The following is a 26,774-nucleotide window of genomic DNA, read 5'->3' on the forward strand; positions in this document are numbered from 1 at the left end:
GAAACGGTAATCCACAAAAATTGGAAGCTTTCAAATAGTCTCTACAAGATTCAATGTTTCTGTTAAGTTATGCCAGGCTTCCCTGACTTGTGTCTTTTCACTTGTATGTTTCTAATTTCAGTAAAAAGTTAATGCTTAAATATGTTGGATGCTGCTTTTTTGTAATGTAGGAACCTATTATTTCCTGCATTTGGTACCTTTTTTCTATTAAAGAAGTAATGCCTAGGAATATATCTCCTTTGTTAACTGGGGTTCACAGTTCTTCACTCTGATGTTGCTTTGCAAGCAAGCATTGGGGATGGGGAAGGGGTTGAAAGAACACCAAATTATTCTGACAATCTACTGAAATAAAGTGTAGGAGTGGGCAGATCAGAACCATCATATCTTCTATCACAGATATTTAAAATGGAACAGAATCAGAAAATATTTAAGGTGAGTGTAAAAAAAGTATCAGTACACATGGCTCATTAGAAACTGATATTAACTAAATTTAAGATTTGGAAGATCCCAATGTATGGACTAAAGTCTACCTTTTATCTTTGAGAAAATAGCAATTCTTTGGCACATTGACTTCAATTTATGCAGATCACACAAATTACATTCCAACAGTTATCTCTGAAAACATTCACTATTTCATTTGTTTTATACGCAGCACTAACACTACCACAACTGCCTTATTGCCAGGAAGTCAGAAGCTATTGTCTTGTACACTATGATTTTAAAAGATCCAAACTTAATGACAAAATGCAAATTCACATCTACACAAATCTTCTTGTTCTTTGCCATAATTCAGGAAATGTTTACAATATATCCAGTTGATATTTATAGCACCAAAATTTACATTTGTTTAAAAGTTTATATTATTCTATTGTCCATCCATAGTACTGGTATGCTATTTAATTATAATTAAACACAACTGCTGATTTCATTTGAAAAATGGAAAATATAAGACAAAATTCATCACCAGTTGATATAACTGGATTTTTTAAATACAAGATGCGAAAATGAAATTTTGGATTTTTCTTCTAATACCACTTTTATAAAATCTTATTCTTTCTAAGCTATTTTCCCAATTGTGACTGTGGTTTCCATAGGGCTCTGTTTTGGGTATCCTCAGGTCTCAAATTGGCAGCACTCACGTCTTCGTTGATGGTGTCCATCCATCTTTTATTTGGCCATCTAAGTTGTCATTGTCCAGCAATTTCCAAATGTAGTGCTGTTTGTGCTACTGATGTTGGTTCTCTTCTCATGACATGACTGTACCAATGTAGTCTTGCTTCCTGCATTTTCTTGCTGATCGCTTGTATTCCTAGTCTTTGACCGATGACATCATTTGGCAAATGGTCAAGAAGTGTCAAGCCATTTCAGCATTTTCCATTCCATTGTGTTAAGGGTTTGTTCATATTTCTTTGTTGCTGGCCAGCACTCTGACCCGTAGAGGGCTACTGGGCAAACAACTGTAGAGTAGATCTTAGCCTTGAGTTGTTCAGGCATTTTTGAATCACACAGAATGCCAGTAGTTTGCTGCCATTTCAACCAGGCTGCATTTATTCGTGACCATACATCTGGCATTCTGTTGACATCTATGGAGGCCAGTGACCCTAGATATTTAAATTGGGTGGCCTTCTTTAGTGTTTGTCCATTAATTTGAATTGTTTTTTTCCAGTTTGAAGGCCACATTCCAGACACTCTGTTTTGGTATGTTCAGATCAAGTCCATTTTCACTAAGTCTATTACTCCATGTCTGCAGCTGCTGTTGGAAGGCTACACATTTTGGTAGCTGAGTGCTATGTCATTTGCATATAGAAGTGTCCAGGGATGCATTTATAAAATCATTGATACAAAATGTTAAGGGTGTGCCAAATCCCATTGATAAAATTGGATTTCTGATAATTTCTGTGATTTGGCAGCCGAACTGCCTAATATGGAACCAGGAAGGACCCCCTCAAAAGCCTTATCGTAACAAAACATGAGCCACCAAATCTTTCTGCTAAATTCAGGAAAGATTAGTTGATGCTGGCTTATTTTTCATAGTCAGTATTCTGATCATTTGTTTGTACCCCTACAGAATGTCAACTCTCATGATCATGAAACTTTATATTTCATACTTTAAAAAGAGATACAAACCACACAAAAGCACATAGTTGTCATCCTGTGCAGTAATGATTCTCAGAAAATTATAGCTACCAGACGATTATTTCCAGCATCATCTTAACTAAAGTTATGAAAATGCCTGGTGATGAATCACTTATAACTATTTTTAAGGACAACTACGCAAATGATATTTATAGTTGATGCCAGCTTATCTGTCCTGCATGCCTTTCATGTTGGCACCTTTTTAGAACACTGATAGGGAGCAAGCACATTAGATCAGGTTCCTGGTCCATTTCATCTGGTACCCCCTCTGTCATTCTGACATTGACTCCTACTGGACACCTCAAAAGAAAGTACAAATACTCCAAATACTACAGTCCATATAACAGTGAATAATATGGGAAACACTTTGTGCTATGTGACCAACATGCACTTCAGTTTCTTGCATTTATCCTGTGAATTATGTGATGCAGACGGACAACGTTATGTAGTGATTTCAGTTTTGGCAACCAGTTTTCTTAATCTTTTTTGGCCAGACGACTTTACCTCAGTAGAAAGCAATGGCAAACCTCTTCTGAAGAAATTGTGCTAAGAAGTCTCTGTGAAAGGTTCATCTTAGAGTCAGAAATGACTTCAAGGCACACAATAACATAACATTAAACGGAATACTGTTTTAAGGTAATATCACAGATCAATTCTTGGTTAAAATTTGGAACAGGATAGTGTTATAATTTTTAATTCAATATGCATAGGCCATTTGGGGATTATTGTACATGTCTAATGATAATAAGCCCCCCCCCCGGTGGCATAGCATGTTAAAATGCTGAGCTGCTAAACTTGCGGACCAAAGTCGAATCCGTGGAGCGGAATGAGCGCCAGCTGTTAGCTGCAGCTTCTGCCAACCTAGCAGTTTGAAAACATGCAAATGTGAGTAGATCAATAGGTACCACTTCGGTGGGAAGGTAACTGCACTCCATAGAGTCATGCCAGCCACATGACCTTGGAGGTGTTTATGGACAATGCCGGCTCTTCGGCTTAGAAATGGAGATGAGCACCAACCCCCAGAGTCGGATATGACTGGACTTAACGTCAGGGGAAACTTTTACCTTTAATGATAATAAATACTCTTGAGAGATGTACCAGATCTTGGCTGATCTTGGAAACCAGGCAGAGTCAGCCTTGATTGGCACTTGGATGGGAGACCTCCAACAAATACTAAGGGTTGTAAACTATACTTCAGAGGAAGGAACTTGCAAAACCACTTCTTTGCCTAAGAAAACTGAGATCCATGGAGACACCATAAGACAACAGGTGACTTGAAGGCACATATACACATATGTGTGTGGTTTGTGATAGACACAATGTGCAGGCTGAGTTTTGCAGCTCAATACTACAGATGCTGTAGTGTTTAGAAGAGTTGACAATGACAGTGATTGCTGGATAGTTAGTCAGAACCCATCTGTAGACAGTGAGAGACTAGTGGGTGGGAAACTTATGAGAAAGGAAATTGGGATCAATAGAGAGAGTGGCTGTGCTGGCAGTGGACAACAAGGAATAGGTAAAGCAAAGGCTAATTTAAAATCAATGGGATTTAAAATGCAGGATTTTAGCAATGCAGAACTTGCAAAATCATTGATGGCATTAGAGCTCCCAGAATCCTCCAGCCAGCTTTTCCATTCACTTAGATAGCTGGGGGATTCTGTGAGCAGTGGTCCAAAGAGTAACTTGTCCAAGCCCTGCGCATTAGCAATGAACCTAAAACTCTTTGAATCGATAATATATTCAGTTTCCTTTTGGCACTTGAGGCTTTTCTGTCTCCTTTTTTTTAAAGCAGAGGTGGTGAGAAGAATGCCTCGCAGACTACAATGCGCTCCCTTATGACCTCTGGAATGCGTTGCCACCACATGCCAATTTGACCATGGTTAAACTGTTCCAAGACTTAAAGGAGAAGAGGCTTTTCCTCCAAAAGGCCACTTATAGCTGGCAGGTCATACACTAGGTATCCCCAATCCCTTGCTCTCCCCTTAAGCGAGAGTTATTTGAAAGAACTGATGGCAGAAGGAAGGTGCTTAACCCTTTGCCTATATGCTATTTCTTTCCTTCTAGCCAGTTAATGTTGTCCCACCAGATAGATGCCAAACTGGAAGAAAAAGTTCATAAACAAAAAGCAGTCTGCAATGTAGAATTAATGGGCAACATGTGGGTAAAGAATATTTCATTTTCACTCACCAGAAGCCCTATTGCTTCTGTTATTCCTGTTTCTCCACTTGTGTGCTCCCAAATGTGATTTTGGGTATATGATATTCTGACGATCACCTTTCTCTAAAATATAAGTAGACTTGGAATCAACAGATATTCTGTTTCAATAGAGCTGCTGGTATTCTCTCTTCAACTAGAACTCTTAAAAGTCCCCGTATTTGCTGGTAAGAACCCAATGACAAGGACACACAATAGCTCCTCTAGAAACATCATGTGACTAGTCAACATACATGTCTGCCTCATTCACACAAAATGATCCATCTGTTAGTGGAGTTATGCCTATTTTCATGTCTGGGGTGCACCCACGATAATCTAGTCTACAGATTTCTATAATTGCATCTTTTAGAACTTTGCTAGAAAAATACAAATGGACTGGAATAAAGGAAAACAAGAAAACAAAATTAATGGGCATATCAAGACTAGTGGATTATAAAAATGATCAGACTCTAAATCATGTAAAGGAAATAACACTGAACAAAATCTATAGTCTGGATAAAGTTCTGTAATTTATAATATGCATCTGGCATATGTGAAATCCGTATACCAGATGCATATTACAGATATTAAAAAATACAATGCAATGTTGTTATAGTTGGTGAGTGATTGTCATAGGACTGGGAAAAAGGGGACGGGGAGAATCCTCAAATTCTAATAGTCAGGAGTGGTGAAACTCAAGTTCAGACAATAGCTAAACAGAATCAAATTTTAGGGTGGGGGGAGTGGTTGAGAAGGGAAGGCATGATTCAAAGAAAATCTCTAAATGCTTAGTCTCATGTATATAAATATAAAATTTCAAATAAACATACAGAAACACTGTCTATAGTTGCATTTGAGCTTTACAGAAGCCAGAAACATGTGTTCCTGAGAAAGATATCAAGAGATGGAGTGCTGAATCCTACTGATCATGCCAATGTATTTGTTTAATATTACAGCAATTAAACAAATGGTTAAATGCTGAGTCAACACTTTTGTAAATTCCACTGGGGGCACAAGACACAATGAGGCACAGCCTTTCTATCTTTCTGTTTCTTTACTATGGATGAAATTATGATTTAGTCTGTAAAATCTTTCTTTTAGAATCAAGGCTACTTTGTATTCTATTCCTTTATAATTAGCAAAATTAAGACTTAACCCAGAGGTCTTACTTTTCAAATCCTGTTCACTTTGTAAATTCTACACTGAAATTTTAGATGATCAAATATAGAATCATTGAACCATAGTATAATAGAGTTGGAAGAGTGGTCACCCAGTCTAACCTCCTGCCATGCAGGAAAAACACAATCAAAGTAAAGCTGACAGATAGCCATCCAGCCTCTGTTTGAGAACCTCCAATGAAGGAGCTTCCACCACACTCTGGGGCAGAGAGTTCCACTGCTGAATAGCTCTCACGGTCAAGAAGTTCTTTCTAACGTTCAGGTGGAATCTCCTTTCCTGTAAATAAAGATTTCTAAAGGCCAACTCCATTTCACTTACATAAAACAATGGATGTGTGTAAATCTAGAATGTTCAATCATAGGCATTCCAAAATTAGGCACACAGATCTGGAACTAATTTGTGATCCAAACAGATTTTGAAAGGTGCAAGGGGAGAACTGTAGTGGAAGAGAAGGTACTAAGAAGCCCAGCAGAGTAGTAATAATAATAATAATAATAATAATAATAATAATAATAATAATAATAATACTTTATTTATACCCCGCCACCATCTCCCCATCGGGGACTCGGGGCGGCTTACATGGGGCCATGCCCAAAACCATACAATATGACAGAATATAAAACAACATATCATAACACAATTTAACAATACAATAAATAATAACATACATTACAACCCAAAATTTAAAAAAAAGCAATAAAAACCAGGGCAGGCCACATGAACACTAAGTTAAAATTCGGTGAGAAAGACATATGAATAAAACCACGGAGAACAGGGACATAAAATAGTGGAACAGTCTAGAGGATAGATATCCCAAGGGAATAACCAAAGAAAGATATGACAGTTACTCTCCAAAGGCACACCGGAAGAGCCATGTTTCTAAGTCTTTCTTAAAGGCTAGCAAAGTGGGGGCCTGCCTAATCTCAATGGGCAGTGAATTCCACAGTTGGGGGGCCACAGCAGAAAAGGCCCTCTCCCTTGTTCCCACAAGACGGGCCTGAGATATAGGCAGTGGCGACAGGAGAGCCTCCCCTGACGATCAAAGAGATCGGGCGGGTTTATGATAGGAGATACGGTCACTAAGGTAGGCGAGTCCCAAACCGTTTAGGGCTTTATAGGTGATAATCTGCACCTTGAATTGGGACTGGAAAATGAACGGCAGCCAGTGGAGCTCCTTGAACAAGAGAGTAGATCTTTCCCTGTAGCTCGCCCCCGTTATTAATCTGGCTGCCGAGCGCTGGACCAATTGTAGTTTCCGGGCCGTCTTCAAGGGAAGCCAGTACCACTGGAGGGGTGATTAGCATGAGAACAACAAAGCCCTAGATTTTTCATAGTTCGAGGAGGCAAGTCAGACTATTCAGCCAACTGTCCACCATGTGAATGGTTTCTCAGACTAAGAGACAATCCTGACACAAAAAGAAAAAGCTTTTCAAGGGGAACAGGCTTTGTATAATGTGCTGCATTATCTGTTATTTTCTTTTTAATGGCAATTCTTTTAACTGGTTTTAATTTCATTGACAGTTTACTTTCATGTTAAACATTTGGATTTTTTGATACGTTTGTTTAACTGTGGTAAGCCACCTTGAGTTGCTATCTGGGAAAAAGGCAGAATATAAGTAAGTATGATGATGTTTTTTTAAAATTTACTTTATTTATACCCTGCCTTTCTCCCTATGGCGATTCAAGATGGTTAAGCATCATGATGACAATGATTATGACAACAATGATTGATGGCAAACAATAATTTGGATTTCTTTTAACAAAGTTTGCAATAATTTTATTGATTTATTCCATTCATTATATGATCAGTGGAGATCAGTGGATACAGCAAAGGAGAAAAGTGCTATTGACTAACTTCACTTCAAGAGCTGGTTCTTGCCACAGCAGCTGATTCCAGGAGCTAAAGAATTAATCCAAAATCAGTTGATGATTATATCTGAGGAACTGACTTCGGCAGCTGCAATATCAGAATCAGTCCTTGGGATTTTACCTCAGGAGGTGATCCCAAGGGGGAAAAAAAAATCAATCCTGAGAATTATGCCTTGGGACTTTATTTGGAAAAAAAAAAAACCCTCCGGATTTTTATCTCAGAAAATGACTTGGAAGATGTAGTGTGGAAAACTAACCTTTTCAAGAAAAAAAAACCACATACATTTTAGCAATGAATCTGTAATTCCTAGAACAGATAAAGCATATTCAATCACTGTTTATGTGTTTTGTTTCTTTAAAAGCAAAGGTATTGGGAAGAATGGCCTGCAGACTACTGTATATTCACTTCCAACCTCTGGGTTGTTTTGGCCCCCTATGCCAACTTGAGCAAGAGCCAGCCATCCCAGGGATGGTAAATAGAACAGTCAGGAGCAATGGCTCAACATATGCCCTCCAACTGTGGTGAAGCCATATTCACAGCTACAAGGGAAGAGAAGTAGTCTTGTGCTTATTAACTGGCTCCCATACTCCATGTGTTTGTTCACCTTGGTGTACAAACACTCCAGCTATAGAAAGGGCCTCCTTTTCTGCATGCCAAGAGTATGTATGCTCTTGGGCTCCCCCCTTTTACTACTTGAAGACAGCTAACATGGAAATAGGCTATGCACAGAATTCTCACTTTTTTGAATCATACAAAATCTTGGGCATTATCTCTGTCATCAAGATTTTGAAGTTAAAATGAGCCTGGATCAAAGTTGTGAAGCCACTGACCGACCTCTGTCATTTCAATCCATATGATGGCCTGATTAACTGTGGGTGAACCATGATATTGGGGAGGGAGAGAGAATCACAACTTTGTAGCAAAGTTCCAACGATGGCTGGAAGGGAGTCTGATCCACTTCTTAAAGATCCTTCCAACTACAGTAGACTCTCACTTATCCAATATAAATAGGCTGGCAGAACGTTGGATAAGTGAATATGTTGGATAATAAGGAGGGATTAAGGAAAAGCCTATTAAACATCAGACTAGGTTATGATTTTACAAATTAAGCACCAAAACATCATGTTATACAACAAATTTGACAGAAAAAGTAGTTCAATACGCAAAAATGCTATGGAGTAATTACTGTATTTACGAATTTAGCACTAAAATATCACGATGTATTGAAAACATTGACTACAAAAATGCGTTGGATAATCCAGAACGTTGGATAAGCGAGTGTTGGATAAGTGAGACTCTACTGTACTAAAACTGATTTTATCCAGAGCTCAGATTAGCTTGCAAAGCGCTCGAATATTGAAAAGAAGTGTGATGGTGAGAAAGAGCCACAATTATTCTGAATAAAGTATGGATTAAATATCATAACTGTCTATCTGGTTAAGATTGTGAAAGCATCTGCAGGCATTTTAAAGACTATATGTAGAATCCAGAGTTACTTACTCACCCACAACTTTAACAATTTTAAAAAAGCTAGCTATACATATTTAGGCTGAAGAATGTTGAACTGCTTTGTAACACAAATATACTCAATCTTATTCTACTCAGTTGTCTCTTGAGAAGAAATAGAACATCAAACTATAAAGAAGAGCAATAAAAGACAGATTATATTTGCATGACCTTCTGTCTATTTCCTACACTGATTGACTACAATGAAACTAACTTGAATTTGTTTCCATTTTATTGTCCACCTGTTGGCTCCATGTGGCTTAAAAACAGATTTCTATTCAGTGTTTTGTTTTGCTTTCAAGTAGAGCTTAGAAAATATAAATTTTTGAATAACTCCAGAACTTCTCCTCCAGCATAGTCTCTCAAAAAATGGCAGGGGCATGTTCCTCAAATCCAAAAGTCAAAACTCAAACAATGCACACACATGTGATTCCCTTCCTTATGTTCAATAGTTCTAGGAAAGAAAGGTTAAAGAATACATTTGAGCAGTAGTTTCATCATTTACATACTATAATATTAAATGTAATTAACAAGGAATAACCTAGCCAGTTAACTTTTTTTTAATTCTTGCTAATTTAAATAAGAAATTCAACCATATGCCTGAATACTGCATGTTGAAATATCAGCGATTTTTAAAAACTTAACTTTATAATGTCCTAGATATTCAGAACACGAAAGCTTAGAAATGTTTAAAGTATAGTATCAAAAAGATGGCACCTGTTCAAATTCCAAGTGATTGGTTATACACAGAAACTTCCAGCAATTGATTGTTTTAGGAAATTATTATGACTAATCTATCCAGGTTACAATCATCTGCATTTTAGTATTTCACAATATTTCACCACAACACCAGAAACTAGTAAAAATTAGAGGAATTAAGGTAGAAATATTATACTGAGTGATCTGGAAGTAAGCCTTGCTGAGCTCAATGGGGCTTGCTTCTGAGTAAACATAAACTGGATTGCATCGTAAACAAATTTATTTTAATATAGTACCATAGGACTTTTTTCCAGAAGTATTAATTTTACTACAAATTTTAAAAAGACAACTATAAAGAGATACAGATATCAAAGTTTACCAAACATGTCACTGAAAATAATGCCCATATCTTTGTAGTTTGTCATACCTGGGAAGCATCTTTGTCCCTCAAGCGAGCTCCACTTGTCAGAATCTCTATTGCCTCCTGTTAGGAAGACCAGCTGCCAACCCAGGTTAATAATAGAAATGAGCCACATTCATCCAGAACCACAAGACTGTCAGGTGACAGATCGAGAGGTCTGAATTTAACTGAAACAAAAGACGTTTCATGCCAGAGCACAAAAAGCGGGGTGGGAGGTGGCACCCAAGGATGCAGAGGGAAGCATGATCTTAAGAGGCACAATTACCAAAAAGGAAAAAAGAGGGAAATCCTTAAAGAAAATAAGCAGGTCCCTGAAGCAGCATCCAAGCGTTTACATCAGGATCCATGAGCAGATGCTGCCCTACAGTTTCATAACAGAGAGCTTTTCCATTTTGTTGCCTAGTACAGATTTTTTTTACTAATGCAAATATTGCCCGTTTCCCCCACTTGTCAGTTCCTTTGTCTCCTCGAGTGTGTAACTGCGGAGCATGGAAGATCAATCTAATTCATCAGAGAGCTAAGTGCCCCCTTGGCAGCCAATACAGGCTGAACATGCCAGTTTAATCTGTCCTCCTGCTTCAGCGAAACCGATCCGGGTTGAGCCTCATGACCAGGGTTCTTGGGCAGCTGTGGCTGCAGTCCTGTGCCTCCACGATCCACTCGGGTCAGGATTTCAGGCTCATTGGGGAGAGGAAGACAACAAAGGAGCAGCCTCCTCTCCAGCGACCTCCCTCCTCTCATTTTCTACATTCTTGGAAGCTGCAGGGTGCCTCTGTTCAACCCTTGCTGACAAACCCAGCCAGAGGAGTGGAAAAGCAAGCCCTAACAGCCATCATGTGACCAGAGCTGTCAGTTTATGCCACCTGGATCTGCAACGCGCTTGCCAGCCAATCCCAGCTCTGCTTTGCATTACATGCATGCAGATTTCACCGTGAAAATAAGGCCATTAACCGTTTAATGGTGGAGGGGACTCTCGCATGGGTGCATGATTTATTATTTATGCTTCTCGTTACTGTACACCTCAAGCACAGAGCAAGGCAGAACTCCAGACAACTTTGAAATTTTTCAATCCAGAAAATATTGCTTTATTATGTTGTCACTCGCACCCCAGCTGAAATCTTTCACCCTCCAGGCTTCCCCAGTCTGGGTCTTCTATAGGAACAAAGGAAGCAGTGTTTTGTTCTGTAAGGCTCATTAATATTACAAGTGAAATCCCAGAAACTACAGACAATTGGGTGGCAATGTACAGCGTAAAACTCCCTTTGAAATTCTGTCTAGCTCCCTAGCTGTAAACAAGGTTTTATAATGGCTCTGGGGGCATCCCATCAATATGGAGATTTTATTATGAAAAGAGCAAATCTTGCAGCATTTGACCTAAAATCTTAGCACAGAGAACTTGAACAAGACAGAAAGACAGTCCAGAATGCTTGCAAGTGCAAGTAATGTTTCAAAATATTATCTGTCTTGCCTCAGTTTCTAGTCCCTTGTTGTTTATGCATGGGTATGAAATTACAATTGAGTCATATCAAAGAGCATGCTCCTTCACCATCTCCAACCCTTATAAACTTATTTTGGAATTTTTCTGGAAGAAGACCTATATAGTATACTAGCTGTGCCCGGCCACGCATTGCTGTGGCGTTGTCTGGTGGTGCTGGTGAGAAATTGTTGAGGTAGTGGTGATACTGAATGTCTGTTTTATGGTTGTCTGTATGTTTAGTATGCATTTGGTTGTTTGTATACTGTGAAAGTGGTGAGGATCCTGTGTAGTACTGTATAGTATTTATACGTTGTCCATGTGTTGTGAATGCTTGGATTGTGTCCTGCTGCATAGTAGAAAGGGTTGGGCTGGATGGCCCTTAGGGGTCTCTCCAAACTCTTGGATTCTATGCTTCTATTATTATTATTATTATTATCATCATCATCATCATCATCATCATCATGTTCATCATCATCATTATTATGTAGAGGCTGGATGGCCATCTGTCAGGAGTGCTTGGATTGTGTCCTCCTGCATGGTAGAAGGAAGTTGATGTGGATGATCCTTAGAGGTCACTCCAAATCTTAGGATTGTATGATGTTGTTGTTATTATTAGTAGTAGTATTAGTATTGAGAGGCTGGGTGGCCATCTGTTGGGAGTGCTTGGATTGTGTCCTGCATGGCAGAATTGGGTTGGACTGGATAGCCTTTAGGGGTGTCTCCTAACTGTCTGATGGTATGATTCGATGTGTATTATTATTGTGCAGATATTGGATGGCCATCTGTCAGGAGTGGTTGGATTGTGTCCTTCTGCATGATATAAGGAAGTTGAACTGGATGATCCTTAGTGGTATGTGCTAACCTTAGGAGTGTGTGATCTTCTTCTTCTTCTTCTTCTTCTTCTTCTTCTTCTTCTTCTTCTTATTATTATTATTATTATTATTATTATTATTATTATTGAGAGGCTAGCTGGCCATGTGAAAGGAGGTGGAAAGAGGAGTTTTTGGAGGAGACTTTTTTTTCCTTTGAGGCTTGAGTTGGCTGTTTGCTGGGTTTCCTCCATGAGGAAATGTGCCTGGGGGGAGAGGGCAGCGGTGGTCAGAGAAGGGCGATCTGGCTGGCTGAGCCCTTCCCTCCCTTCCCTCCCAGATCCTCTTTCCCTGGGTGTCCATACCCTTGAGGTTTCGGGGGGGGGGGGGGGGAGAAAGGAGGTGGAAAGAGGAGTATTGTGGAGAGAAGAGTTTTATTTTGGGGTGATCTGAGTGGCGAGCGAGGAGGTCTTTTTTGCGGCTGCGGAGACGGCAGTGTCCGTAGTCAAAGGAGTTTGGGTGAGTGAATTGGGCGGAATGGCGGGAAGCAGGAATTGGCCGTTTTTGCACATGCGCAGATGGCGCAGCATCCGTAGTCAAAGGGAAGCGTGAGGAGGGCTTCTTTGAGCAAGCGGAGATGGTGGGTTGTGGGTTGTGTGGTTTTCTGTCCCTGTGAAGGTGCGTTATGTGATTTGTCATTGTTTCAACCTTAAGGCATGGATGTTGTATTGTGTGGTTAAATTTCTAGGTTGGGGGATGTTTAGTTTCGTTGTTTTGCTCGGTGCTGCGATTCCATCACTCTTTTATATATATAGATGAAAGCATGTTGTACATACTTCACAAATGTATCTTCTACTTCATCAGTAATTTGTCATTAATTAGCTAGAACTATGCAATGTGGGCCTGTTCTAAAATATATTTGTTTACAATACAATCTAGTTCATCTTTACTCCCAAGTGATTGAGTTCTGTGAGATTTGCTTTCAGGTGGCTAAGGATAAAGTTGCTTGGTTAACTTCCTACTTATTGCTTCTGGGATGAAAGACTCTAGCAATGGTGACCTTCATGGATTAGTTTTAAATGGACAGCAAAATTATCCTGTTGCATCAAAAGAAGAAAAAAGTCATGTGGCACCAGGTACTCCGGATTACAGTGCATTTTCTTAAAGCCCCCTGGGGAGACAGGGTAGAATATAAATCAAGTTTCATTATTTTTATTAGATGCTGATATACATTAATTATAACTGATTATGTATTTCACATAGTTCTGTTGTCAAGATTTCACAGAGAAGCTTACTTAAGCCTTTTGGTATATGCCTTTAAAGAAAGGAATCTGACAACCAAGCAATTTGTTTCTTGCACAAACAGGTTTTTGGCTTGCATATACCAAATAATAACAAATTACACATCTCCTATCTGGAATTCCAACAACCAAAATTCTTTGAAATCATTTACAAAAGCGGCTGAAATGGTGACACCTAGAATCATAGAATAGTAAAGTTGGAAGAGACCTCATGGGCCATCCAGTCCAACCCCCTGCCGAAAAGCAGGAAATCGCATTCATAGCACCCCTGACAGATGGCCATCCAGCCTCTGCTTAAAAGCCTCCAAAGAAGGAGCCTCCACCACAGTCCGGGGGAGAGAGTTCCACTGCCGAACAGCCCTCACTGTGAGGAAGTTCTTCCTGATGTTCAGGTGGAATCTCCTTTCCTGTAGTTTGAAGCCATTGTTCCGCGTCCTAGTCTGCAGGGCAGCAGAAAACAAGCTTGCTCCCTCCTCCCTATGACTTCCCCTCACATATTTGTACATGGCTATCATGTCTACTCTCAGCCTTCTCTTCTGCAGGCTAAACATGCCCAGTTCTTTAAGCCGCTCCTCATAGGGCTTGTTCTCCAGATCTTTGATCATTTTAGTTGCCCTCCTCTGGACACATTCCAGCTTGTCAACATCTCCCTTCAACTGCAGTGCCCAGAATTGGAATGCCATGCAACATGCCACTTTTTATGCAAGCAGAATTATAATCATCATAACTGATGGCCTCATTTAAAAAAGGCACTGAAAACTTGTGTTCTAAAAGAAAATAAAAATTCCTCCATGTGATAAATTTCAATTCTATAAACAATTTCTAAAATCATGCAGTTATATTTATATGAATAGAAAAATGCTTATAGGGCTTAACTCAAATACATGTTTCTATTTCTAGTGCATGAAACCTTCAAAATGCTCAGAATGGTGCAGCCTGATACTTGGTGTCCTGGACAAATAATTATTTCTTTAAAGAAGGACAATCCTGCCCAGGGTAAAAAAAAAGTTCCCAGTTCAACTCAATGGCACATACAAGCGCTTAACTTTAGCTAGACCAGACTAGCAAGGAAGCTGAACACAACCCATATCCCGTGGCCTTCTGTCTCAAAAGATTAGAGATGTCAGAAGTGACCTTTTCTCCCTTGAGCAATGTAAGGGTGAGAAGTTAGGGGGCCCAGTCTATTATGTAAATATTTATTTACAGGAGTGTGTTTCCATATTACCTCATGCTAACATGCATCCACATAAAAGAGCTTTTAAAAGGCCACACTAATGCCATCTCCAGCCACTGGCCAGGAAAATATGTGAATTGATTTCCATTAAAGCTCTAAGAAATGAAGACCAACCTCTTAAAATGTAAACCGTGTAACCAACATGGGAGAAGATAAAAAGAACTCTCTCCTTGCCTCAGAGAAACTAAACTATAGCTAAAATATATCCTAAGACTTTTGTTTGGACCTGGACAGTTCAATAGTCTTAACCTTTTCAATAAACATGGCTTTGTTTTATTTGAATTCTGTTTGAAGATAAACTTCAATGATTTTGAAAACACTATGCAACACAAAAACAAGACTTCTAAGTCACTGTTAATGCCATTTTGAAAAGGAGAGACAGTATTTCTTCTAGACACTAACAATGGGCAGAGTATGTAAGATGTGCTGTTGAAGGCTTTCATGACTGGAATCACTGGGTTGGCAAACCGTGCAAAAAGAATCTGCAAACCCCACCTCCTGCAAGGGGAATTAAACCACCTAAACTGGGATCTACAGGCCAATGGATACTCCACCACAGACATCAGAAGAGCTGCAAGGCCAAGAACAAGCCACGAGAGTAAAGACAAATATCCACCCAGAGGAAAAGTGTTTTTACCATACATCAAGAGAACCACTGACCGCATAGGCAAGCTGATGAAGGAACACAACCTACAAACTATCTACAAACCCACTAAGAAAATCCAACAAATACTACATTCAACGAAGGACAAGAGGGATCCACTCACCTCTGCAGGAGTATACCGTAAACCATGCAGATGTGGACAAGTCTACATCAAACGCAGCATTGCCCAAACACGAATCAAAGAACATGAAAGGCACTGCAAACTAACTCAACCAGAGAAGTTAGCCATAACAGAGCACTAGATGAACCAACCTGGACACTGTATATTATTTGAGGACACAGAAATGCTGGACCACTTTTAACAACTATCATATCAGACTAGGCAGAGAAGCCACTGAAATCCACAAACATGTGAACAATTTGAACAGAAAGGAGGAAACCATGAAAATGAACAAAATCTGGCTACCAGTATTGAAAAACTCTAAAATCAGAACAGTAAATAAAGAACAACACTCTGAAAACAGCGGAATTACAGACTTGAATCAATCAGGGGCAGCTAACACCACAGAACAAAGGATTCCCCCAGGCAGGAATGAAACTTGCAAGGCCATTAATGCTAATCAAGGTGATTAATCACAACATTCACACTGGCCTCCAATAGACAAGAGTTCTTTCTCCCACCCTGGACCTTCCACAGATATATAAACCTCCCTTGTTTAGTTTTCCAATATACCTCACAACCTCTGAGGATGCCTGCCATAGGTATGGGCGAAACATCAGGGGAAAATGCTTCTGGAACATGGCCATACAGCCTGGAAAATGCACAACAACCCAGAGTATGTATGTTTTCATCAAAGCGGGAACTGCTATGTGCATTTGCAACAGAAAATGTCTCTTCACTACTAACAACCTGTAAATCATCTTTCTTTATATAATCTGAAGAAAGCGCATGTAAACAAGCCATTGGTTGAATATACATCTAAACTATAGTATACATTCAGTTCTTGCCAAACTATTTAAAACATAACCTCCTGAACATAATTTGATTCTGAAAAAAAAATGCACACACAAATGTCCATCATTAAGGCAACAGAACTAGGATGAAGGCAAAAGTTTAAATAATATTTTTTCTGTAAGCTCAAAAGTCTAACATGTGAAACAGTAAAGTTATTTTTATAAAAATATATATCTTTTTCCTGTCCACACAGCCACATTTTTTCTGATTGACAACAGAGAAGATACTGCTTTAACTAAAGGTGTATATATAACACTGTATAAATATCTTAAGGATACTTGAAATAACAAAAATAAAGTAGACAAGAAAAATTAATTTAAGCTATACTAGAACATGAGTGTTTGTTTTTATATTTATTTTGTTGCTTTGTACCCAGTTCCCAATTGCCATCAATTATAAATAGACACTAAAACAAGTCTACATAATACCAACTGGTACTGCAAGACAACAGGGCATTTTTCCCCCAGCAAAACAGTTATTTTATTGTGCACCCCAGCTATTCAGGGAGTTGAATAATCTCTCCCCAGAGCTATTAAAATCCAAGTGTGAATAGCATAGTGTGTGCATTTAATGGAAAGATTTTGGGAAGGAAAAACACTAGTGCAAAATTGCTCTGGGTCATTCTGCTGAGGTTGCTATCTGTACATCCTAAGATGACAGGGAGGTGGGGTTGAGGGCATGACTAGTGCATTTCCAGTTCCCATCTTGACATGCCATGTCATAATTACAAAAAACACATTCAACGTTTCTTTGCAAGATGCTTCCTGTACCATTCAGATGGCTCTATTGAATTTCTCTCTCCTCCTTCCAACTTGGCCTACATCAAGTCAATCATGCTGCCACCCAACAAAAGAAGAGGAAATATGACTATGCTGAATCTTCTAGTTTTGGAACTAGTGCCCTAGTTATTATTGTTGTCATTTACCATCAGGTTGACTTTGACTTATGGTGAACCTATGAATGAGAGACCTTCAAGAATCCTGATCACCAATGGTCTACTGAGGATCACAGCTTCCTTGGTTGAATAAAATTTATAAAAGTATTTATAAAAGTATTCCACTGAAACAATGTTTGGTTTGGGATTTTTTTTTTACCTATGGATGAAAAAAAATATCTTGATGGCTTCCAAAACTGACACCTTATGGCTGAAATTCCTGCAAACAGTTTATGCCATTGTAATATTCCTTCAAAGTAAACAGACAAAAGACCTTCAAAAATATTACTTGTATCTCAGCACTTCACATGCTGCCATGAAATATCCTTAGCAACTTAAACCTATCTCAGAAGTAGAAAACTACAGTAGTTATCAATGGACGAGTACTAACTACTGAAAAAAGACAAACTCACAACATTGATTAGAGAAAAAGAAATCACTGGCAACAATTTTGAAGAACTTTTAATCAGCTTTTTTCAGAGAAAACAGACTAGAATGTTAATTGTATGTTTTGAAGGGAATTAGAATTGAAGAAGTTATTTTGTATACTGATGTATAATCATCCTCATGAAAGATGAACTCAAATATTTTTTTTCATTCTTCTATTAATGTTTGCTTCTCATTATCTGTTTCCTTTCTTTCCTTTTTCTTATTTATTTGTATTTTATTGCATTAGAAAAGGTTTAATAAATATTTGACAAAAGTTCCAACCCATCAATTTTTCCTGATAGTAAACGAGAAAAATCTGATCAAATGAAAATTCAGAGATGGGGACTTGCTTATAGAAGGATAGTTCATCTAGCCAGCACTTGCACAGACTACCACCTCTGCTATCTAATTTAGACTGCTAGTCTCAGCCATAATAGGCCCATTTTACCAGAGGTAATTTGTCATTCAACAGTTGATTCAATGGATCTACTCCAGTTTGGAGTGGAAGCTAGATTTGTGCTAGTGGTTCAAATGCTTGTGTGAACACGAATGTGCATAAATGAGCCAGCAGAGGCTCCAGCTGACCAGGTTCATTGCATACTTCCAAAGGAATCAAAAGACAGGCTCCCAATATTCCACTTTTCCTTTTTTAATTGATTTTTGTAGCAAAAAGCAGTAGTTAATAGGGGAAGGTTATAAACAAAAGCTGACAATGACTCGACATCTGCAAAAATTATTTGAATAAGTCAATAAAAGATTTATTTGGCAATATCCTTAGCTGAAATAGTGTTTCATCTAACCCACTACTGTTTAGTCTGACTAATAGTCAGCTGCTCGAGATTTCAGGAAAGGGCTAGCCAAACCTGATCTTGAAGGCAATAGATGACGAACAAGGATTTACTGGGAGTTGTCTAACATCTTCCTGGCTTAGCATTTACATGACACATACAATTCTATGTGTTTTGCTACTTCCCTCATAGTTTGGGTAGACTTCCCATCTTTTTCATTTTTAAGTCTCAATAAAACACCTCTCGTATGCCTTATTGAAAAACAATATTATAAGCACTTTAAAAACCAGAGTAATAAGCAAATAACTACAATTAGTATGCAAAATTTGTGGCAAGCACAACTGTGATCCTCCCATGTTGTAGGGCTTGGAAACAAACAACACTATGCAGGATATATTATCCCCAGATCTAGGCCCAGTAAAGGGACAAATAAGTGGATGGTGGAGTGTGACCACAGTGAGTATGGCAAACATGTTTGTGAACGCTTGCCTTAAAAGACCACAACACTGCTCCAGTTACCAGAGTCTAGAGCTGGTTTCTGCTGAATTATACATAACCATTTATCCTGCAAAGATCAAACTCAGAAATAACCTGGAGCATATGATTCCTTTTCTATAACAGCTCCATTTTGGGGAACAATTCAAACTGGTAGAGATTTTTCCCATCTGGGCACATGTATTTACCTAGAACCCTTTGAGCCCTAATCTGCAAATGTGTCTCTTTTTGTGTGTCTATGGAGAGCAAGCGTACATACAAAAGGGCATGCACAGGTTTGAAAGAATACTCATGCATGCGCTTACATGAAAGCAAAATAACGCTTCAGAGACAAATTGTAACAAAAATTATATGCAAGAAACTTCAAACCATTGCACTGTGTAGGACTGGAGCCAATGTCAAATTGGCATATGACCCTCTAAGCAAAAAAAGAGGGAGAGGTGGGTCCACCTCTTTATTTTAAAGATTCATTATGATGAAGGAATGGACACCAAAGACAGGTAATGACAGGCATACACCTGAAGAATGGGGGTAGTTCCAGATTAGAGCTTGGTCAAATTACTTTTACAGAGTAATACTCTCGAAATCCCCCAAACCAACATGGCAAGTAACCATGGGAACATCTGTTGACAAGGAAATTCTGAAAATTGTAGTCTTACAAAGTAACTTGTTGAAGCCGTATTCCATAAAAAGCTATTCTTGTACAACTTTTTTCCCTATGTTTTCACAGAATCCTTGGAAAGAGAAGAATCAGGTAAGACAGACCAGTTGCATAATGTCTTTGGATTGATCAGTCTGGAAACACCCAAGATAACAATGGTTTCAATTGCAGAAAAGCCATGCAGGGTTTGCTAACAACCACTCTAATATAGGATACTTCTATACTAGCACTTTTATAGTCCTACATAAAATTTAACAGGGCAAGCAAGCAAAACAGTAAACCTCTTAGTTTGTTGTCTTTTTTGTGTTAAAAAGCACATTTAAAATATCAGATGACTCTCTAGAGCAAAGCATTTACAAGCCCTGCAGAGAAGGTCAAACTCACAAGTGTAGTCAACTGTTACCTCACAACCACCACCTTGGCCTCAGGGGTCAGGGAAGTATGCGGAAATTGCACAGGGCAGCTGACTGTCCCTCCTGGGGGGTGCCACTCTGTAGCCAGACAAAGGACCTGTTCTGCAGTATGAAAGCTTCCACAAAGAGCTTTGCAGCAAGGAGTACGGTCACATTTAACTTTTTTTTTTTACAGTCAGTACTCCATATCCATAGATTCAGCATCCATGGATTCAATAACCAATGGTTTTTTTAAAAAAAAAAAAATTAATCCAAAAAGCAAACCTTGCTTTTTTCATTTTATCTAAGGAATGCCATTTTACTGCACCATTGTATATAATGGGACCTAAGCACCTACAGATTTGGATATTCATGGGGGAAACCTGGAAGCAAATGCCAATGGACACCAAGGGTTAATTGTATTTATACCTTGTCTTATTCCCAGCACGAGATCCAACATCATAAAAGAGCCAATAAGACCCAGTCTATATAACAGAGGTTACCAGAACTGAGAAAGCAACCTGTTTACAGAGATGTAATTTACACACCCTGAAGCACTCACTAGTTAAATCTTCAAAGGGAAATTGCCTTCCCTGCAAAGAAAAGTGATATGACTAATGGAAATCTGCAAGCTCTTCTTGGCTGCTTAATCCTTATACGTATAATTGACTGAAGTGACTGCACTTGTGACTGGGTGATAATTGAGAAGCAAATCAATTGCTAGACAAGTATTTGTCAGCCAGATTTGGGAAAAGATTGTTGCAGTGTTGGTAAAGTGATACTATCAGAATTGTAAAATATGATAGCTTTTTCTTGCCTTAGGCCAGCAATATGAGACAAAGTAATGTTGATAGCCATTAAAAGCAGTCAATAATTGTAATAATACTTAAATAAAATTTAGAGTTTACGGCCCAAATCAAATTGCTAGTACAAAATAGCAAAGACCAATCGAATCAGCTGCTGAGTGAATGGGATTCATGCAAATCTCGCTGCTCCAATGGCTTTACTTCAGCTGAAATGAGCCAGCAACTGGATGAGACAGAAAAACATATCATTTTGACAGCATAGCTATCAAGTTGCTTAACACTGTTTAATTGACTAGGCATCAGTGTTAACTGATTACCGGATTAAAACTTTAGGTTCTATATCCATTTACCCCTGAATTCAATGGGACCTACTTCTTAATATTTATGTTGATGAGTATGCTGTAAATGAATTAATTTAAATAGCTGCATATTACCAAAGTCATGGCTAAAATGGAAATCATGGTTTTGTTTCTTAGACTCATAGAGTTGGAAGAGACCACATGGGCCTTCTATGAGTAACTTCTCTGAAGTATTCAAAATAAGGAAACTAAATTTAATCTTGAAAAACTTGGCTTCCTGAACTTACTTCTAAATAAACATATCGTATATTGGCTTCATAACTACTGGATCCTAGATGCTGGAAAGAGAACAAAAATTACACTGCAAATAGCATCTGAGTACTTTGTTAGGTCCTAAAAATCCATTAAAATATTAATTATTTAGATTCATCTGGTGTTGCTAGATTAATTTCAGATTATTTCTCCTTCTACTGATTAAAATGATGAGAGTATGGGAAGGATTTTTAAAGATTTAGTTTCCAAACTTTTCTGCATAAGATATAAGCAGAGGGCTCCAACTCACAAGAATCAGTATACAGAGTCCTGTTTAACTCTGTCCCTCATGTGACTCTTTCATTAGGTGTTGATTCATTCAGTCATGAGACACAAACGAGACGTGAGCAAACAAGGATGCAAGGTCTAACCTCAAAAGAATTGCTATGCCTGTTCTGCCAGTTTACTGTATTAGCAACGCAAAAGCAGGAAAAGCAGTTTCCCAAAGGCAAAGAGCCATTTTTCTTTATACTTTTTGCTGGACTGCAATTGTTGCTTCTGACAAATCCCCAACAGAACAAGACAGGATAGACCAAGACACACTGGCCTGACAGGATTCATTTCATTTTACTCTTGCTTTGTTTTGCTAATTGATTTGGTAACAACATACAGCTTGAAGTAAATCACTTTGCTTACATAACCATGTATTTTCCTGGAAGTAACCCTCATTAAGGACCTCATCCAATGGAAGTCCAGAAGCCTGGGGACAGCAGGGGAAACCATGGGGCAGCGCCCAGTTTTGTCCCCTTGTGGGTCGTGGGCTGCCATACCATGACATTTTCATGCTGTCCCCGGCTTCCTTGTGTGCTGTCCCCGGCTTCTTCAATGAGGAGATGGGTAGTCACCCGACTAATCAGGGCTCCCTCTTAGCACGGAGTCCAACGGAGTCCCACTGGAGGTAGTCCTGTGACATTTGATGGGCTCCGGCAGACTCCGTCCCAGCAGTGCACTAAGACGAGGAAAAGCACCCATTTGATGAAGTGGTATAAGAGCAACTTCTCACGTGTGGGACTGCACAGTTTGTTTAAAATGGCTTTCACTTTTCATTGCGCTCTAAAAGGAATCCTTATGAGCAACTGAAAAAATGTCAAATATTTTCACCTACAAAAGATAACTGCCAGTTTAAACAGGGAGTTGGAGGAATTAAACAAGCAATATGGAGGGTCATTGGTGGAAAACTAGGAACAGATCAACCAAATCCAGGAAAGAGGTAAAAGGAAAACCTATCCCATGGTGGTTCTTCAATAACTTCTCAAGAGTAACTAACAAACATTACACAATGTTACTCTCTGAATCAATCCCAACAAAATAGTATATCTGAAATCATTAGTAAACTGCATAAAATGTAGCATCAGTATTGCTGATGTTAAGACATACAGAAGTAATTACATTTGCAATTTATGGTGACTCTAAGGTGAACCTGAAGGTCTTCTACTCTAAAACAGTGCTTCCCAAACTCTAGCCTTCAGGTGTTTTGGACTGCAACTCTCACCACAGCTGCTTTGGCCAATAATCTTGAATTCTGGGAGCTAAAGCTCAAAACACCTGGAATACCCATAGTCCGGAAAACACTGTTCTAAAAGCACCAGATCCCATCTGATTTTGGAAGCCATGTATAGTCAGACTCGGATGGGAGATCACTAAAGAGCACCTAGTGCTATTAGCTATTTTTCATAGGAAGGAACTGGCAAAGCCACCTCTAAGTACTCCTAGACTAAGAAAAACTAATTTTAAAAAATGAAATTTAGGTCATAAAGCTGATAGGTGACTTGAAGGAACATACAAACACACACAAGAAGCAAACTTTCCATGGGTTTTTCTTGGCCTGATTTGCTCAGAGTTTCATCCTTGTCTTCCTCTGAGGCTGAGAGAGTAATTTACCCAAGGCCACCCAATGGGTTTTCATGGCCAAGCAGAGATCTCTGGTCTCCAGAGACATAGTCCAATGTTCCAACCACTGTACCATGTTGGCTCTTGCATGTTTCTTACTTTTGTCTATATTTCCTTCTCCGCCCATCCTGCTCCTATTGCAGGCTTAATGTTGGTGTTTCGTTCTTCTTAAGATGCACAGTCTCTATAACTGTGCTTTTGTATCCCAGCTATAATCATTGCATTCATTAATGCGAAAAAAAAAGAAACAACCAAAAACAGAAAATGAGAAATGAAGAGAAACTGACCAATTTATTTGCTAAGGGGGAAAAGAATGAGGTGGATTCCACCTCTAATCCCTGTTGATCCGGACACACCTGATCCTGGAATGATGAATAAAGGGCTTCCTTCTGATAAACTAACAAACTCTCCTGGGTTCTAGCAATGGGTTTTACTTAAGATTAATGGAGACTAGCCAGAAACAAAGTTGGTAAGTTTACAGTTAAATTTGTAATTGAAATAAAACATAGAAGAAAGTAAATAATTCAAGATCCAGAATTTGTTTTCATCCTCAAAAAGAAAATATCTACAAGGCTACCACTTCATCAAAATATTGTCAAATGTTGTGTGATTTTTCATCCTTCTATGGGAACAAAAAAACCACTGTGTTTTTTCCCACAGGTAGAAATAGCAACAGGAGAAATGTTGTGCTTAATGCGTTATTTATTGCACAAAATATGTTGTTGCCGTGCAGCAAATATATTTATGCCAACTTTAAAAACAAAACAAAACTCAACACAATGCAATCTCTGTATCCGTACCCATGGTTTAATCTTCCCACATCCAACAAAATATGTTCTTTCTAGGAATTTTCTAGGCCGTCCAGGATGACTCTATAGCAGAGGTGTCACATTCATTTTCACTGAGGGCTACATCAGCCTTATGGTTGCCTTCAAAGAGCTGTTTGCAATTGTAAGATTGTATAAATTTAACCATGTTGCCCTGGCACTGAAAACCTCATGGACCACATAAAATGATGTGGTGAGCCAGATTTAGCCCACTGGTCTTGCGTTTGACACGTGTGCTCTATAGTAACTTCTGGCAGAAGTTGCTGATGTCAACAGGGTTTGTTATCCAGGATTTTCTGTTTCTGCTGTATTTGTGCAAAAATACCTTTACAGAATTTTTCAGAAAAAGGTTCCTTTAAAAACCCTAAAAGTAATTGAAAATGTACAAAAGCTTTCATGCTGTCTGCCAGCAGGGAGTTATTTTGTCCTGACATATGAGAATGAAATAAAAAAAATATTTGCATCCCTGGTCATTTTATTTTACCGTTATGTAACATTAACAGCATCAGAAGCCAAGAATGAGGGGCACATGAGCCAAACACAAAATGCAGTCAGCCTGGCAACTTTTCAACTATTCTGATCTAAGTTACCATTTATATTTGCCTATAAATGTTAACTCCAATGTTTCTGATTTCTTGATTATCAGATCCTAGCAAAAACAGTGTTTTCGGTCCATGCTAATGTATGAAAGCTGTCTGCTACACCTCTCATTTCTGAATTATTACATTTCTGACATTATAGGACTGAATACCAAGAATTATCTAGAACACAAGATAATTACCAAAATGCTATCCTCTTTATTACTTATGGGATAATATAACTGTTTATTTTGGCATGCTGTTAAATTTCAGCAAACTAAAAATACAAAATATTTCTGAAATTTCTTGGAGAACTCTATCGTTACTAAGTGCTTTCTACAATAATCCAGTTTAAAGCCTGTAGACCTATTATGGACCACATTTACCAAAATCCTTTTTAAAATTATAATTTTTGCAATGTATCTAGGATGATTACTCCATTTTGATGTTTGAAAAACAGCATCATGTTCCTACATAGAGAATATAACACATTTAATAATTTTGTATCAGTAAATAATAGCCTCTTCAAAGCATGATAATCTCTGGTCAGTACTTCTGGCTACACCATAAGATTTAGGACATACATACCCCGAAAGTCACTAGATTCTGTCTGATCTAGGAAGCTAAGCTAGGTCATCTGAGTTAGCATTTGAATGGAAGACAACTAATAAATACCAGATATTATAAGTTATATTATAGTAGAAGGAGATTGCAAAATACTTCTGAGTATTCCTTATCTCCGAAAAATCTATGGAATTGATGGGGTAGCGATAACCCCTCCTCAAAGACAGAAAGTCTTTGCCTCCTCATTCTCTTCTTCTCTGAGCAGCAGAACAAATAATGTCTGGTGCTGCTGCGAGCAGTTCTCAGCAAATATTTTCATATAATAGAATGACTCAATCTGTTCTTGGGAAGAAAGTTCAGCGTTCCTATCACCACACCTCAGAAATGTTCAGAAGGGCTTTTCTGGACATTTGAGGGCGGGCAAGAAACCCAAAGGGAGAGACTGGCAAAGCTCTGCTACTGAAAAGCAAACTGAAAGTGCCACAAAGGAACCATTCATTTGATGGTGTTAATGAGACCTCCCCATCCTGACTCCTACCAACTGTTCTTGACTTCAGCTCCTGTCAATCCCATCCAAGTCAGGAATGTAGTCTAAATCATCTAGAAGACAGCAAGTTAAAGAACACTATACTAGTGAAACATCAACCTCTGAATGAGGGCATTTTTGCTTTCTTTTGATTTTCACACCTATCTACTCCATGCTAGTATCAAGATGTAGCTATCACAAACAACTTATAATTCGCAATTATTTCATCTAACACGCATACAATAACAACACAGTACAGGTGGATGCAAACACTAAGATTCCTATACTTGCACACAGACTACAAACTGCTATCTGGCAGCAACCTGGGAGCAGCCCATTTCCAGGGTGGTTACCAACATTCAGAAGGACACCAACTGTTGCACCTGTTCAAGTGAACATCCTCATCCAGGCATGTCTGAGCTGTCCCTGAAAACTGTTCTTTGAGCCTCTGAGCTTAAATTTGTTAAATCACTACTGTCATATATTCCATTTTTTGGATTATGTCAATTGTGTTTTACTAAGTTTTTAAACTTGTGTTTGTTGTACATACTTTAATATATCTGTTTTTTTCTGCTTCAGCTTATGAAAACTTGATGAATGAATGCTTTCAAGACACCTGGCATCGGCAGCATTGCTTGAGTCTTGCCAACTCAAAACTGTGTCTTCTTTGATTGAATCAATAAATCTATAATATAGTCTTCATTTCTTTCTTGTTGTTAAATACCATTAAGTCAATGTCGACTAATGACAACTCCATGAAGAGGGAATAGCGACTCCCAATTTATCAAGACGCACCATGTTTACTAATTAATCTTGTCATTTCATGATA

The 26,774-nt window shown here is 38.6% G+C and overlaps 1 protein-coding gene across 4 annotated transcripts in view; it reads right to left on the bottom strand.

Annotated features, from left to right (window-relative positions):
• fnip1 (folliculin interacting protein 1) overlaps nt 1–26,774 on the bottom strand; it is a 113,703-nt gene that overhangs the window by 69,947 nt on the left and 16,982 nt on the right. Inside the window, exon 1 of one of the 4 annotated variants that reach the window (XM_062970374.1) lies at nt 10,011–11,051. The exons of the other annotated variants lie outside the window; for them this stretch is intronic. Within the exon in view, the coding sequence (XP_062826444.1) occupies nt 10,011–10,021 (11 nt within the window). The 5' untranslated portion in view covers nt 10,022–11,051. Of the gene's footprint in view, nt 1–10,010; nt 11,052–26,774 lie in introns of those variants that run through there. 4 annotated transcript variants of the gene reach the window in all.

Source organism: Anolis carolinensis, chromosome 2, assembly GCF_035594765.1.
Source record: "Anolis carolinensis isolate JA03-04 chromosome 2, rAnoCar3.1.pri, whole genome shotgun sequence".
NCBI lineage: Eukaryota > Metazoa > Chordata > Lepidosauria > Squamata > Dactyloidae > Anolis > Anolis carolinensis.